Genomic DNA, 15505 nt, shown 5'->3' with positions numbered 1-15505 from the left:
AAGACTTCTGTCAGCTACATGGAGACAACCTCAAGAGACAGAATTGAGGAGCTCTGCAGCCTGATTGCTCCTGGAGGAAACATTGTCTCCTTTCGAAGTGAGATACCCTGAGTGGTACACAAAGGGTGGGGCCACCATCAAGGCCTCTGTACCCACACCAGCCCCTTCCTCCACAGGAGCTGGGAGATGGCTCTTGCCAAAGTGAGCTCACATGCCCCAGTTGCTACCACCTCTTTCTCCCTCCCACCTAAGCAATCAAACATGCCCCAGTCATTTGCTGCCCTCACCCCATTTCATCTGAACAGAGAGCAGATGCCTGAGGGTGGCCCACATGTAAAGTTTGTGCCCAAACTTAAGCTGAGTCTCAGAGGCTGTGTGACCAAGGAAGAACTGAAATCACTTCTTGCAGCTGCACAAGGTGTGGGTTAAATCCCTGTGATGGACTTAGTAAACCCAGCACCTGTGGAACATCTAAATGGACAGTGAGTGTCCCACAACTGAGATAGGTTTGACTTTAGCAGCTGTGGACTTTGTGGGCACACACATGCAGAGGTTGGGCCAGGTCAGAATCTGAGCTCCCCACCATAGTGCCTTCAGGAGGCCTCATGACCTTCCTAGAGGTCTTGGAGGGCCTCTTGAGGAGGTGGCGGTTGACTGTGGTTCACAAGGATGGCAATGACACTGATAGCAGAGGCCACAGGGAATTGTAATATTATTTTTTTGTTTGTTTTAAACATATTTTATATTTTTATTTTTTGTTTTACTTTAATTTTTGTTTTGTTTTTCTGTTTTTTGTTTTTGTGTATTATTATCTTTGCTTTTCTGGGGCTTTGTCTTGTTTTTATTCTTTGTTTTGGTTTGGAATTTTTTTCTTTGGTTGTTTTCTTTCAACAACCAGAAAAACAGGAACACAGCTCCACCCATTAGTAAACAGGGGCCTAAAGTTGAACTAACCTTACAGACACCCCAAAACATGCCCACTGACACAGCCCTGCCCACCAGAAGGACAAGACTCATCTCCCTCCCACCAGAAAGGCTGTGCAAGCCCCTAGATGGAACCTTCCCACCAAGGGACAGGCACCAGAAGCAAGAGGAAGTACAATCCTGCAGCCTTAAGAGTGGAGACCACAAACACAGACAAAATGAGATAACAGAAATATGTTACAGAAAAGAGAAATGTAAAACCCTACAAGACCAACTAAATAAAGAGGAGATAGGCAGTCTACCTGAAAAATATCAGAGCAATGATAGTAAAGATGATGCAAGATCTTGGGAAAATAGAGGTACAGATAGAGAAAGTACAAGAAATGTATAACAAAGATCTAGAAGAACTAAAGAACGGATGAACAGTGATGATGAACAATCTAATAACTGAAATGAAAAAGACAGCAAAAGGAATAAAGAACAGAATAGCTGAGACAGTAGAATGGATAAGTGAGCTGGAAGATAGAATGGTGGAAATCACTGCTTCAGAACAGAATAAAGAAAAAAGAATGAAAAGAAATGCAGACAGTCTTAAGAAACCTTTGGGACAACATTAAACCCATCTGCAGTCAAATTATAGTGATCCCAGAAGAAGAAGAGAAAGAGACTGATAAAATACTCGAAGAGATTATAGTAAAAAAAAAAAAATTCCCTACCATGGGAAAGGAAATAATCACCTGAATCTAGGAAGTGCAGAGGGAGTTTTTCTCCCAAAAATAACATGTTAAGGTTTGGGAGAAAAATTAGGAGGATACAATGCTTAGAAATAACTTATAATGTTTGTATGTTGATACGAGAAAAACTGAAAAGAATAAAATTAATTATCTGATTTCCAACCTTAAAAAATTAGTAACTACCGTCATGCGAGTGTATGTTCCTCGATTCTTTGTCTCGTCACAACAAAGATTTGGAGTGATGGACATTAAATCCCCCTCGGCAAGTCACAGCTCTCAGGTCTTGGATAGACCGTGTTATAGCTCTCAGGTCTCAAATGGACTGTGTTATAGCTCTTAGACAAATCAGTGTTACAGCTCAGTGTTACAGCTCTATTTTATTTAGAAGATAGCAGGAAAATCCATCTTTGAGGCGTGAGGACACATTGATCTAAAGACACGAGGAGACCGCCCCAGCATGCAGGAGAGAGAGAGCTGGCTTTGGCTCTTCTATTTATATTTTCTCTCTCCCTGGGCCTGACCTATGTAAATTGGGCCAGCCAGGAGTGTTGTTTGTTTTACTTGAGGTCCTCACTCCGGTCCTCGGACCTTCTTTTGTTTCATTTTCACGGGCTTTTCCCTTCCTTGTCTGTAGCCCCCGCCATTTTGGACTCCTTTTCCCTGTTCTACCTACCTAACACTGCTATACATAAAATGCAGTATGCAACTACAGCTAGCAGAAGGCATAGCAAGCAGCTTCTTAGACCAAGGGCATCACAGAACAGGCAGGGCAAGCCAAGCTTGCACCCCATAGCCTGGGGTGCTGCTCCAGCAATGAGAACCATAACTCTGTTTCCAAAAGTTTCCATACTTGAGGGAATGACTGTGGAAGCTCTAAACCAAGTTTCTTGGACTTGAGGATGTTTCTGGGGAGAAATCTCAGCATGAATTCAGAAGAAAGGGAGATGCTTTGAGTGGGATGTGAATATACTGTGGAGAAGAAGCCAATTCTGACTCCATGTCAGAAACTGTTTCTTTGACTTGCTTTTCATTGCTTTTGTTATTATAATCATACAGAATGCTCTGCCTCAGAGAATCCTACCCACCTGCCTGACTGTACTAAAGTGCGTTTGTTCAGAACTCTGTCCACCTGTAGATGGCAGGAAGAAATTAACACATCCCCTGCCTGAGGCTTGCCATTCTAGGAGATGTTTGCAAGATTAATGGCCTTTTTACTTTGCTTCCTCACCCCACCCCCCAATCTCTGATCTATAAAAGAACCAAACCCAGATAATATGGTTATTTTGAGACATTAGCCTTCCATCTTCTTGGTCAGCTGGCTCCCTGATTAAAGTCTCATCCTTGCCTTAGATTGATTAACTTCTAAGGTACTGGAGTAGAAGGATGTGTGCTCATCTTCTCCTGCAAGAATACCAAAATCACAACTAGTTGCTAAACAACCATCAACAGGAGAATGTTGAATCCTAGCAGAAAAAGATAGCCTGCATCCAGGGGCAAAGGAGAAACCCCAACAAGACACTAGGAGGGGTGCATTCATGTTTAAAATAAAATCTCAGACCCACCAGATGCTGAGGGGATGCAAAAAAAAAAAAAAATTGTGCTCACAAGGACCCAGGGAAAGGAGCAGTGACCTCCACAAGGGACTGAGCCAGACTTACCTTTGGGTGTCTGAGTGTCTCCTGCAGAGGCACGAGTCAGCAGTGACCTACCACAAGGACAGGGGCTCTGGCTGCATCAGACCTGGGTGGCAAGGTGTGAGGCATAAGTCCTCTTGGAGGAGGTCACCATTAGTTCCACTGTAGAGCCACTGAGCAGATGACCCATGAACTGGAGAACAATTATACCAAACAAGTTCTTGCACTGTTGCAAAGGTTCTAGGGCCCGCAAGAGATTTCTTAACCTGGGAAATCCAGCAAAGGAACTGAGAATCCCCAGGGAATTTGATTTTGAAAGCCAGTGGTATTTGATTTTGAAAGCCAGTGGTATTTGATTATAGAACTTCCACAGGACTGGGGAAAAAGACTTGGAGGGCACAAACAAAACCTTGTGCCCACCAAGACCCAGGGGAAAGGAGCAGTGGCCCCACAAGAGACTGAGCCAGACTCCTGTGAGTGTCCTTGAGTCTCTGGTGGAGGCATGAGTTGACAGTAGCCTGCTGCAGGGTCAGGGGCACTGACTACAACAGTCCTGAGAGGCCTGGTATGCTCCATAAGTCCTTTTGAAGGAGGTCACCATTACCCCCTCTGGCCAAACTAAAGGGAGGGAACACAGACCCACCTATCAGCAGAAACTTGGATAAAAGATTTCCTCAGCATGGCCTTGCCCACCAGAGCAAGATCAAATTTTCCCCACAGCCAGTCCCTCCCATCATGGAAGGTTCCACAAGCCTCTTATCCTCATACATCAGAGGGCACACAAAATGAAAACCACAGTCCCCGGAAACTAAACAAACTGATCACATGGATCACAGCCTTTTCTAACGCAATGAAATTATGAGCCATGCCATGTAGAGTCCCCCAAAATGGACAGATATGGTGGAGAATTCTGACAAAACATGGTCCATTGGAGAAGGGAATGGCAAATGACTTCAGCATTCTTGCCTTGAGAACCCCATGAACAGTATGAAAAGGCAAAAAGATGGGACACTGAAAGATGAACTCCCCAGGTCAGTAGGTGCCTAATATGCTCCTGGACAAGACCAGAGAAAAAGCTCCAGAAGAAATGAAGAGGCTGAGCCAAAGCAAAAATAGCGCCCACTTGTGGATGTGTCTGGTGGTGAAAGTAAAGTTTGATGCTGTAAATAATATCGCATAGGAACCTGCGATAGAATAGTAAGTCCATGAATCAAGGTAAATTGGAAGTGGTCAAACAGGAGGTGGCAGGAGTGAACATCAATATTTTAGGAATCAGTGAACTAAAATGGAACAAAAGGGTCGAATTTAATTCAGATGGCCATTATATCTACTACTGTGAGCAAGAATCCCTTAGAAGAAGAAATGAAGTAGCCCTTATAGTCAACAAAAGAGTCCAAAATGCAGTGCTTGGGTGCATTCTCAAAAGCAACAGAATGATCTCTGTTTGTTTCCAAGGCAAACCATTCAGTATCACAGTAATCCAAGTATATGCCCCAACCAGTAATACTAAAGAAGCTGAAGTTGAATGGTGGTAAGAAGACCTACAGGATGTTTTAAAACTAACACCAAAAAAGGATGTCCTTTTCATCTTAGGGATTGGAATGCAAAAGTACGGAAGGCAAGAGTTACCTAGAGTCACAGGCAAGTTTAGCCTTGGAGTACAAAATGAAGCAGGGCAAACCAAGAAAATGCACTAGTCATAGCAAACACCCTCTTGCAACAACACAAGGGATAACTCTACACATGGACATCACCAAATGGTCAATACCGAACTCAGATTGCAGCAAAGATGAAGAAGCTCTATACAGTCAGCAAAAACAAGACCAGGAGCTGACTGTGACCCAGATCACGAACCCCTTATTGCAAAATTCAGACTTTTGCAAAATTCAAGAAAGTAGGAAAAACCACTAGACCATCCAACTGTGACCTAAATCAAATCCCTTATGGTTATACAGTGGAAGTGACAAATAGATTCAAGGAATTAGATCTGATAGAGTGCCTGAAGAATTAAAGACAGAGTTTCGTGATATAGTACAGGAGGCAGTGATCAAGACCATCCCAAAGAAAAAGAAGTATAAAAAGGCAAAATGGTTGTCTGAGGAGGCCTTACAAATAGCCAAGAAAACGAGAAGCTAAAGGCAAAGGAGAAAAGGAAAGATACACCCATTTGAATGCAGAGTTCCAAAGAAAGCAAAGAAAGATGAAAAAGCCTTCCTCAGTGATCAATGCAGACAAATAGAGGAAAACAATAGAATGGGAAAGACTAGAGATCTCTTCAAGAAAATTAGAGATACTAAGAGAACATTTCATACAAAGATGGACACAATAAAGAACAGAAATGGTAGGGGCCTAACAGAAGCAGAAGATATTAAGAAGAGGTGGCAAGAATACACAGAAGAACTATTCAGAACAGATCTTAATGACCTAGATAGCAACAATGGTGTGATCACTCACCTAGAGTCCATCTTGGAGTGTGAAGTCAAGTGGGCCTTAGGAAGCAGCACTACGAACCAAGTTAGTGGAGGTGATGGAATTCCAGCTGAGCTATGTTGAATCCTAAAAGACGATGCTGTTACAGTGCTGCACTTAATATGTCAGCAAATTTGGAAAACTTGGCAGTGGCCACAGGACTGGAAAAGATCAGTTTTCATTCCAATCCCAAAGAAAGGCAATGCCAAAGAATGCTTAAACTGCCATACAACTGCACTCATTTCAAATGCTGGCAAAGTAATGCTCAAAATTCTCCAAGCTAGAGATCAAATTGCCAACATCTGTTGGATCATAGAAAAAGCAAGAGAATTCCAGAAAAACATCTACTTATTGACTATGCTAAAGCTTTTGACTGTGTGCATCACAACAAATTGTGGAAAATTCTTGAAGAGATTGTTATACCAGACCACCTTATCTGCCTCCTGTGAAACCTGTATGCAAGTCAAGAAGTAGCATTTAGAATCAGACATGGAACTACAGACTGGTTCCAAATTGGGAAGGGAGTACATCAAAGCAGTATACTGTCACCCTGCTTATTTAACTTATGTGCAGAGTATATCATGCAAAACGCCAGGCTGGATGAAGCACAAGCTAGAATCAAGATTGCCGGGAGAAATACCAGTAACTTTATATATGCAGGTGACACCACCATTATGGCAGAAAGTGAAGAGGAACTGAAGAACCTCTTGATGAATGTGAAAGTGCAGAGTGAAAAAGCTGGCTAAAAACTCAGCATTTAAAAAACTAAGATCATGGCATCCGGTCCCATCACTTCATTGTATATAGATGGGGAAACAGTGACAGACTTTATTTTCCTGGGCTCCAAAATCACTGAAGATGGTGACTGCAGCCATGAAATTAAAAGACACTTGCTCCTTGAAAGAAAAGCTATGACCAACCTAGACAGCTTATTAAAAAACAGAGACATCACCTTGCCAACTAAAGTCCATATAGTCAAAGCTATGGCTTTTCCAGTAGTCATGTATGGATCTGAGAGTTGGACCATAAAGGTAACTGAGCACCAAAGAATTGATGATTTTGAGCCATGGTGCTGGAGAAGACTCTTGAGAGTCCCTTGGACTTCAAGGAGATCCAACCAGTCCATCCTAAAGGTCAATCCTGAGCATTCATTGGAAGGATTGATGTTGAAGATGAGATGAAACTCCAAACTTTGGCCACCTGGTGTGAAGAGCTGAGTCATTAGAAAAGACCCTGATGCTGGGAAAGATTGAAGGCAGGTGGAGAAGGGGACAACAGAAGATGAGATGGTTGGATGGCATCACGAAATCATTGGGCATGAGTTTGAGCAAGCTCTGGGAGATGGTTCAGGACAGGAAAGCCTGCCATGCTGCAGTCTATGGTATCACAAAGAGTCGGACGTGACTGAGTGACTGAACAACTACAAAATACATAAAATAGATAAACAACAAGAGTTTATTGTATATGGAATTATATTCAATTTCTTATACTAACCTCTAGTTGAATATAATCTGAAAAAATGTACCTGAGTTACTATGCTGTACACTTGACACTATCACATTATTGTAAATCAACTATGCTTCAGTTTTTAAAAAAAGCAGTTTGAGTCTATCCCAGGTGTAATTATTTTTTGTTAGTCTTACCTATTTTACCATGCATAGGGCTCTATATTTGTAAATTAAAAGCACATTCCAAGTTAAAAAAATAAGTAAAAAAAAAAAGCAAGTTACTTCCTAAACTGCCTTTTAGCTTTATGGATAACTTGGTTTCACTGAAACAATTTTCCTTGGGGTCCAAACTGTATATATATATATCTGTCAATCTGACTTTCACATCTTATTTTACATTTCCAAGTCTTCATCTCACCAGTGTTTAATTAAAGTTGCATTTTTTGTAAATATGAATTACATTTACCAAGTCTACCACTCTTATTAAATATATTTAATTTTTAGAAGATGTGAATTAGATTCATCTGAAGAAGGAACTCTTATTTCTGTGTGAGAACTATAATAGGTTCTCAGAGCTATTATGTTCAGTTGGCCCTGATGCAACACTAAGTTCAGGTTCTATATGTGATAAACTGTGACTGACTTGAATTACCTTGCTTTTTGCATGTGTCTGATTAGATGTTCTTTAGCATGTTTTACTTGATGATGTTTATTTTATCATATAGGGTACATCAGAGAAGGATTCCTGGCTATACAGCATGCCTTAGATAAGGCCATCATTCTATATCATGAGAGCAGTGCTAGACAGTTGTTTGATGATATCAACATCTTTGTACAGAGATTTCCATATCCAGCTTATCCTGATGACGGATTACTTTTGCTCACTGGTAGTTTCCTTCCTTTGATGTTCGTACTCATGTTCTCTCCAATTGTACTTTCCATCATTCGATCTATTGTATGGGAAAAGGAAAAAAAATTGAAGGTAATCCAATTTATTTTCTTATAAAGTTTCTTTAAAGGATTTTTAAGCATGTAGAGTTCTGTTACACAGAGGATTGGATTATTTCTGCATGTTCAGCATTGTGGATGGTTGTTGCATCCCATAGAAGCAGATTATATCCCAGTAACAACAAATACAGAGCAGGAAGAGTGAATACCAAGCTAGCCGATTTCCAGAAGCAAACGGTGGAGCAGCAGAAAGGTAAAAGTAAAACCTGATGGCAAGAAGGGACACGGTAAAAGGTCACTAGACGAACTTGATGTTTCTAGTACTTACAGTAACAATTTCAAACAATTCAAGTCCTAGCTAATCTAATATGAAGCCTCACACATAGGCCTATTTACCTTCATATATGCTCCCCTAGCTAACATGTGTGATTTTCAACAAAGGATTGTAAGCCACACTAAAAATTAAGAAAAAAATGTTTCAAAGAGACAAATCTGTAATCAAAATCAGACTCAGATAAGTCAAAGTTGTTAGAAACACCAGACAAGTTTTCAGTTCAGTTCAGTCACTCAGTCGTGTTGGACTCTTTGCCACCCCATGGACTGCAGCACTCCAGACTTCCCTGTCCATCACCAACTCCCGGAGTTTACTCAAGCTCATCAAGTCAGTGATGCCATCCAACTGTCTCATCCCTTTTGCCCTTCTCCTCCCGCCTTCAATCTTTCCCAGCATTGGGGAGCTTTCTGGTGAGGCAGTTCTTTGCATCAGGTGGCCAAAAGTATTGGAGTTTCAGCTTCAGCATCAGTCCTTCCAATGAATATTCAGCACTGATTTTCTTTAGGATGGACTGGTTGGATTTCCTTGCAGTCCAAGGGACTCTCAAGAGTCTTCTCCAACACCATAGTTCAAAAGCATCAATTCTTCAGCGCTCAGCTTTCTTTATACTCCAACTCTCACATCCATACATGACTACTGGAAAAACCATAGCTTTGACTAGATGGACCTTGTTGGCAATGTAATGTCTCTGCTTTTTAATATGCTGTCTAGGTTGGTCATAGCTTTTCTTCCAAGGAGTAAATGTCTTTTAATTTCATGACTGCAGTCATCATCTGCAGTGGTTTTGGACCCCCAAAAAATAAGGTCTATCACCATTTCCATTGTTTCCCCATCTATTTGCCATGAAGTGATGGAAATGAATGCCATGATCTTCGAAGTTTTTTGAATGTTGAATTTTAAGCCAACTTTTTCACTCTCCTCTTTCACTTTCCTCAAGAGGCTCTTTAGTTCTTCTTTACTTTCTGCCACAAAGGTGTTGTCATCTGTATATCTGAGGTTATTGATATTTCTCCTGGACATATTCCAGTTTGTGCTTCATCCAGCCCAGCATTTTACATGATGTACTCTGCATGTAAGTTAACTAAGCAGGGTGAAATATACAGCCTTGACATACTCCTTTCCCAATTTGAAACCAGTCTGTTGTTCGATGTCCAGTTCTAACTGTTCCTTCTTGACCTGCATACAGATTTCTCAAGAGGCAGGTAAGGTGCTCTAGTATTCCCATCTCTTGAAGAATTTTCCACAGTTTGTTGTGATGCACACAGTCAAAGGCTTTAGCATAGTCAATAAAGCAGATGTAGATGTTTTTCTGGAATGTTCTTACTTTTTCAATGATCCAGCAGATGTTGGCAGTTGGAGCTCTGCTTCATGTGCCTTTTCTTTATCCAACTTAAGCATCTGGAAGTTCCTGGTTCACGTATTATTGAAGCCTGGCTTGGAGAATTTTGAGCATTACTTTGCTAGCATGTGAGATGAATGCAATTGTGCAATAGTTTGAGCATTCTTTGGCATTGCCTTTCTTTGAGATTGGAATGAAAACTGATCTTTTCCAGTCCTGTGGCCATGCTGAGTTTTCCAAATTTGCTGGCATACTGAGTGCAACAGTTTCACAGCATCATCTTTTAGGATTTGAAATAGCTCAACTAGAATTCCATCACCTCCACTATCTTTGTTCACAGTGATGCTTCCTAAGGCCCACTTGACTGCATTCCAGGATGTCAGGCTCTAGGTGAGTGAACACACTATCATGGTTATCTGGGTCATGAAGATCTTTTTTGTATAGTTCTTCTGTGTATTCTTGCCACGTCTTCTTAATATCTTCTGCTTCTGTTAGGCCCCTACCATTTCTGTCCTTTATTGTGCCCATCTTTGCATAAAATGTTCCCTTGGTATCTCTAATTTTCTTGAAGAGATCTCTTGAGATCTCTTTGCCATTCTGTTGTTTTCCTCTGTTTGTCTGCATTGATCACCAAGGAAGGCTTTTTTATCTTTCATTGCTATTCTTTGGAACCCTGTGTTCAAATGGGTGTATCTTTCCTTTTCTCCTTTGCCTTTAGCTTCTCTTGTTTTCTCAACTATTTATAAGGCTTCTTCAGACAACCATTTTGCCTCTTTGCACTTCTTTTTCTTGGGGATGGTCTTGATCACTGCCTCCTGTACAATATCATGAACCTCCATAATTGTTCAAGCACTCTGTCTATCTGATCTAATTCCTTGAATCTATTTGTTGCTTCCACTGTATAATCATAAGGGATTTGATTTAGGTCACAGCTGGATGGTCTAGTGGTCTTTCCTACTTTCTTCAATTTTGCGAAAGTCTGAATTTTGCAATAAGGAGTTCATGATCTGGGTCACAGTCAGCTCATGGTCTTGTTTTTGCTAACTGTGTAGAGCTTCTTCATCTTTGCTGCAAGGAATATAATCAATCTGAGTTTGGTATTGACCATCTGGTGATGTCCATGTGTACAGTCATCTCTTGTGTTGTTGGAAGAGGGTGTTTGCTATGACTAGTTCTCTTGACAGAACTCTGTTAGCCTTTGCCTTGCTTCATTTTGTACTCCAAGGCCAAATTTGCCTGTTACTCCGAGTATCTCTCGACTTCCTACTTTTACATTCCAATCCCATATAATGAAAAGGATATCTTTTTTGGGTGTTAGTTATAGAAGGTCTTGTGGGTCTTCATAGCACCATTCAACTTCAGCTTCCTCAGTATTAGTGGTTGGGCATATACTTGGATTACTGTGATGTTGAATGGCTTGCCTTGGAAATGAACAGAGATCATTCTGTTGTTTTTGAGACTGCATCCAGGTACTGCATTTCAGCCTCTTTTGCTGACTATGAGGGCTACTCCATTTCTTCTAAGGGATTCTTGCCCACAGTAGTGGATATAACGGTCATCTGAAGTAAATTCACCCATTCCAGTCCATTTTAGTTCACTGATTCTTAAAATGTCGATGTTCACTCTTGCCATCTCCTGTTTGACCACTTCCTATTTGCCTTGATTCATGGACCTAACGTTCCAGGTTCCTATTCAATATTGTTCTTTACAACATCAGACTTTACTTCCATCACCAGTCACATCCACAACTGGGTGTTGTTTTTGCTTTGGCTCCATCTCTTCATTTTTTCTGGAGTCATTTCTCCACTGTAAAGTTCAGTTCAGTCACTAAGTCATATCTGACTTTTTGCGACCCCATGGACTGCAGAACGCCAGGTCTCCCTGTCCTCCACCAACTCCCGGAGTTTACCCAAATTCATGGCCATTGAGTTGGTGATGCCATCCAACCATCTCATCTTCTGTCATCCCCTTCTTCTTCTGCCTTCAATCTTTCCCAGCGTCCGGGTCTTTTTAAATGAGTCAGCTCTTCACATCAGGTGGCCAAAATTTGGAGTTTCATCTTCAACATCAATCCTTCCAATGAACACTTGGGATTGACCTTTAGGATGGACTGGTTGGATCTCCTTGAAGTCCAAGGGACTCTCAAGAGTCTTCTCCAACACCACAGTTCAAAAGCATCAATTCTTCGGCACTCAGCTTTCTTTATACTCCAACTCTCACGTCCATACATGACTACTGAAAAAACCATAGCCTTGACTAGACAGACCTTTGTTGGCAAAGTAATGTCTCTGCTTTTTAATATGCTCTCTAGTTTGGTCATAAGTTTCCTTCCAAGGAGTAAGCGTCTTTTAATTTCATGGCTGCAGTCATCATCTGCAGTGATTTTAGAACCCAAAAAAAACAAAAGTCTGCCACTGTTTCCATTGTTTCCCCATCTATTTGCCATGAAATGATGGGATCAGATGCCATAATCTTAGTCTTCTGATTGTTGAGCTTTCAGCCAACTTTTTCACTCTCCTCTTTCACTTTCATCAAGAGGCTCTTCAGTTCTTCTTCAGTTTCTCCCATAAGGGTGGTGTCATCTGCATATCTGAGATTATTGATTTTTCTCCCAGCAATCTTAATTCTAGCTTGTGTTTCATCCAGCCCAGTGTTTCTCATGATGTACTCTGCATAGAAGTTAAATAAGCAGGGTGACAATATACAGCTTTTATGTACTCCTTTTCCTATTTGGAATCAGTCTGTTGTTCCATGTCCAGTTCTAACTGCTGCTTCCTGACCTGCATATAGATTTCTCAAGAGGCAGGTCAGTTGGTCTGGTATTCCCATCTCTTTCAGAATTTTCCACTCTTCTCCAGTAGCATATTGAGTACCTACCAACCTGGGGAGTTCATCTTTCAGTGTCCTATCTTTTTGCCTTTTCAAAGTGTTCATGGGGTTCTCAAGTCAAGAATACTGAAGTGGCTTGCCATTCCCTTCTCTAGTAGACCACATTTTGTCAAAACTCTCCACCATGACCCTTCCATCTTGGGTGGCCCTACATGGCATGGCTCATAGTTTCATTGAGTTAGACAAGACTGTGGTCCATGTGATCAGTTTGATTAGTTTTCTGTGATTGTTGTTTTCATTCTGTCTGTAAGAGGCTTATGGAAACTTCCTGATGGGAGAGACTGACTGAGTGGGAAACTGGGTCTTGTTCCAATGGGTGGGGCAATGCTCAGTAAATCTTCAGTCCAATTTCCTATTGATGGGTAGGGCTGTGTTCCCTCCCAGTTGTTTGGCCTGAGGCCAAACTATGGTGAAGGTGATGATGATAATTGAAGGACCTTCTTCAAAAGGTCGTGTGCACCACTGGGGCATTCAGTGCCCCCGGCCCTGCTGCGGTCCACTGCTGACCCATGCTTCACAGTTTAAATTACTGTGATTAATAATTTAAGGCACTAAAGGAAAAGGTAGATGTGTACAGGATCCTTCAGACCATCCCTATTTTCTGAAATTCACTTGAAGGATTCATGGGACTCAGCATGTAGGTATGCTAACAGCTAAGGTTTCTTTTAATGGTAGAGTAAGTGTAGGTGATAGCTGAATCATAGGAGAAAATGACACGGGCAAAGCCTAGAGTAATTAACCTGCAGGCTTCGGCAAGTAATTTCACAAGAGGTCACACGGCATACTCTTGCACCAGTGATGAAAACCCAGCAACATATTTGTGATGTTCTTGTCCAGAGAAATCCATTAGAGATTCAGCATCCAAGGTTTTGATTGGCATGCTGGTTATAGTATATAAGCACCTTTGGCCTACCACATACCAAAATTCCAAACTCCTAGACAGCAGATATCCAGCATACACCATATTATTTGTCCAAACAGGCATAGTCAGCTACACTTATCATTTAGAAAATGTTTTCTATCAGTGAAGGGAGTGGTTTATCACCCAAATTTCCATATACCAACCAAAGGCCAATCTTACAAACATGGCTTCTTTAAAAATAGTAGTGTCAAGCTTTCTCTTTTCAGCACATCAGATAACATGCACGATCAGATAGGTAATGCTATTGGAAACAGCTGAGCACTGAAAAATTAATGCTTTTGAACTGTGGTGCTGGAGAAGACTCTTGAGAGTCCCTTGGACTGCAAGGAGATCCAACCAGTCCATCCTAAAGGAAATCAGTCCTGAATGTTCATTGGAAGGGCTGATGTTGAACCTGAAACTCCAATACTTTGGCCACCTAATGCGAAGAACTGACTGATTTGAAAAGACCCTGATGCTGGGAAAGATTGAAGGTGGGAGGAGAAGGGGATGACAGAGGATGGCATCACCGACTCAATGGACATGAGTTTGAGTCAACTCTGGAAGTTGGTGATGGACAGGGAGGCCTGGTATGCTGCAGTCCATGGGGTTTCAAAGAGTCAGACACGACTGAGCAACTGAACTGAACTGAACTGATTGGAAACAGCAAGCTATAAGGAGTCAAATGGAATTGCTAGAAATTAAAAAAAAAAAAGCGTGCTGACAAAAATGAAGAATGCCTTTGACAGACTCATAAGTAGACTTGACCTTGATGAGGAAAAAATCAAAAATTGAGTACAAGAAAGTTGAAATTACACAAACAAGTGAAAAAAGAAAACACTATGTAAAGATTCAGAAGAAAACATTGAAAAGCTATAGGACACTGTCAATGATATAGCGTGTATATAATTGAAATTCAAAAAGGAGATGTGAAAATAGAGTTAAAGAAATAATAGCAGAGACTTTTACAAAATTAATGATAGACATCAAACCACAGTTCCAAAAAGCTCAGAGACAAACTAGAGACAAGGAAAAGACTCATTGCCTACAAAGAACAAGTATAAGAAGTACTGCTGACTTCTAATTTACAATTGAATTTTTTAAAAAAGAAAGAAGCCATAAACACATTTATCTAATATCCCTGGAAGTGGATATAATGGAAAAGAGATCTTAATCTTGATATTTCAAAGTTTAATTTTAAATGCTCTCCATTTTGGTTTAATACTAGGTGTAAGGTTGACAAAAGATTTCTGAACTCAAGAGAAAAAGATTTGAATGTCAGTACTGCCTTTACTGTTTCTCACTTCCACTGTATAATCATAAGGGATTTGATTTAGGTCATACCTGAATGGTCTAGCAGTTTTCCCTGCTTTCTTCAATTTCAGTCTGAATTTGGTAATGAGTTCATGATCTGAACCACAGTCAGCTCCTGGTCTTGTTTTTGTTGACAGTATGGACCTTCTCCATCTTTTGCTGCAGAGAATATAATCAATCTGATTTCGGTGTTGACCATCTGATGATGTCCATGTGTAGAGTCTTCTCTTGTGTTGTTGGAAGAGGGTGTTTGCTATGACCAGTGCATTTTTTTGGCAAAACTCTATTAGTCTTTGCCCTGCTTCATTCCACATTCCAGGGCCAAATTTGCCTGTTATTCCAGGTGTTTCTTGACTTCCTACTTTTGCATTCCAGTCCCCTATAATGAAACGGACATCTTTTTTGGGTGTTAGTTCTAAAAGGTCTTGTAGGTCTTCATAGAACTGTTCAACTTCAGCTTCTTCAGCGTTACTGGTTGGGGCATAGACTTGGATTACTGTGATATTTAATGGTTTGCCTTGGAAACGAACAGAGATCACTCTGTCATTTTTGAGATTGCATCCAAGTACTT

At 40.9% G+C, this 15505-nt stretch overlaps 1 protein-coding gene across 1 annotated transcript in view; it reads left to right on the top strand.

The window, feature by feature from the left end:
• LOC138076171 (phospholipid-transporting ATPase ABCA3-like) overlaps nucleotides 1–15505 on the top strand; it is a 253186-nt gene that overhangs the window by 25570 nt on the left and 212111 nt on the right. Inside the window, exon 5 of the mRNA XM_068968392.1 lies at nucleotides 7935–8191. Within this exon, the coding sequence (XP_068824493.1) occupies nucleotides 7935–8191 (257 nt within the window). The remainder of the gene's footprint in view (nucleotides 1–7934; nucleotides 8192–15505) is intronic.

Source organism: Capricornis sumatraensis, chromosome 3 (genome assembly GCF_032405125.1).
Source record: "Capricornis sumatraensis isolate serow.1 chromosome 3, serow.2, whole genome shotgun sequence".
NCBI lineage: Eukaryota > Metazoa > Chordata > Mammalia > Artiodactyla > Bovidae > Capricornis > Capricornis sumatraensis.
Note: the sequence above shows the minus strand (reverse complement) of the source record. Positions and strands in the feature narration are given on the sequence as shown.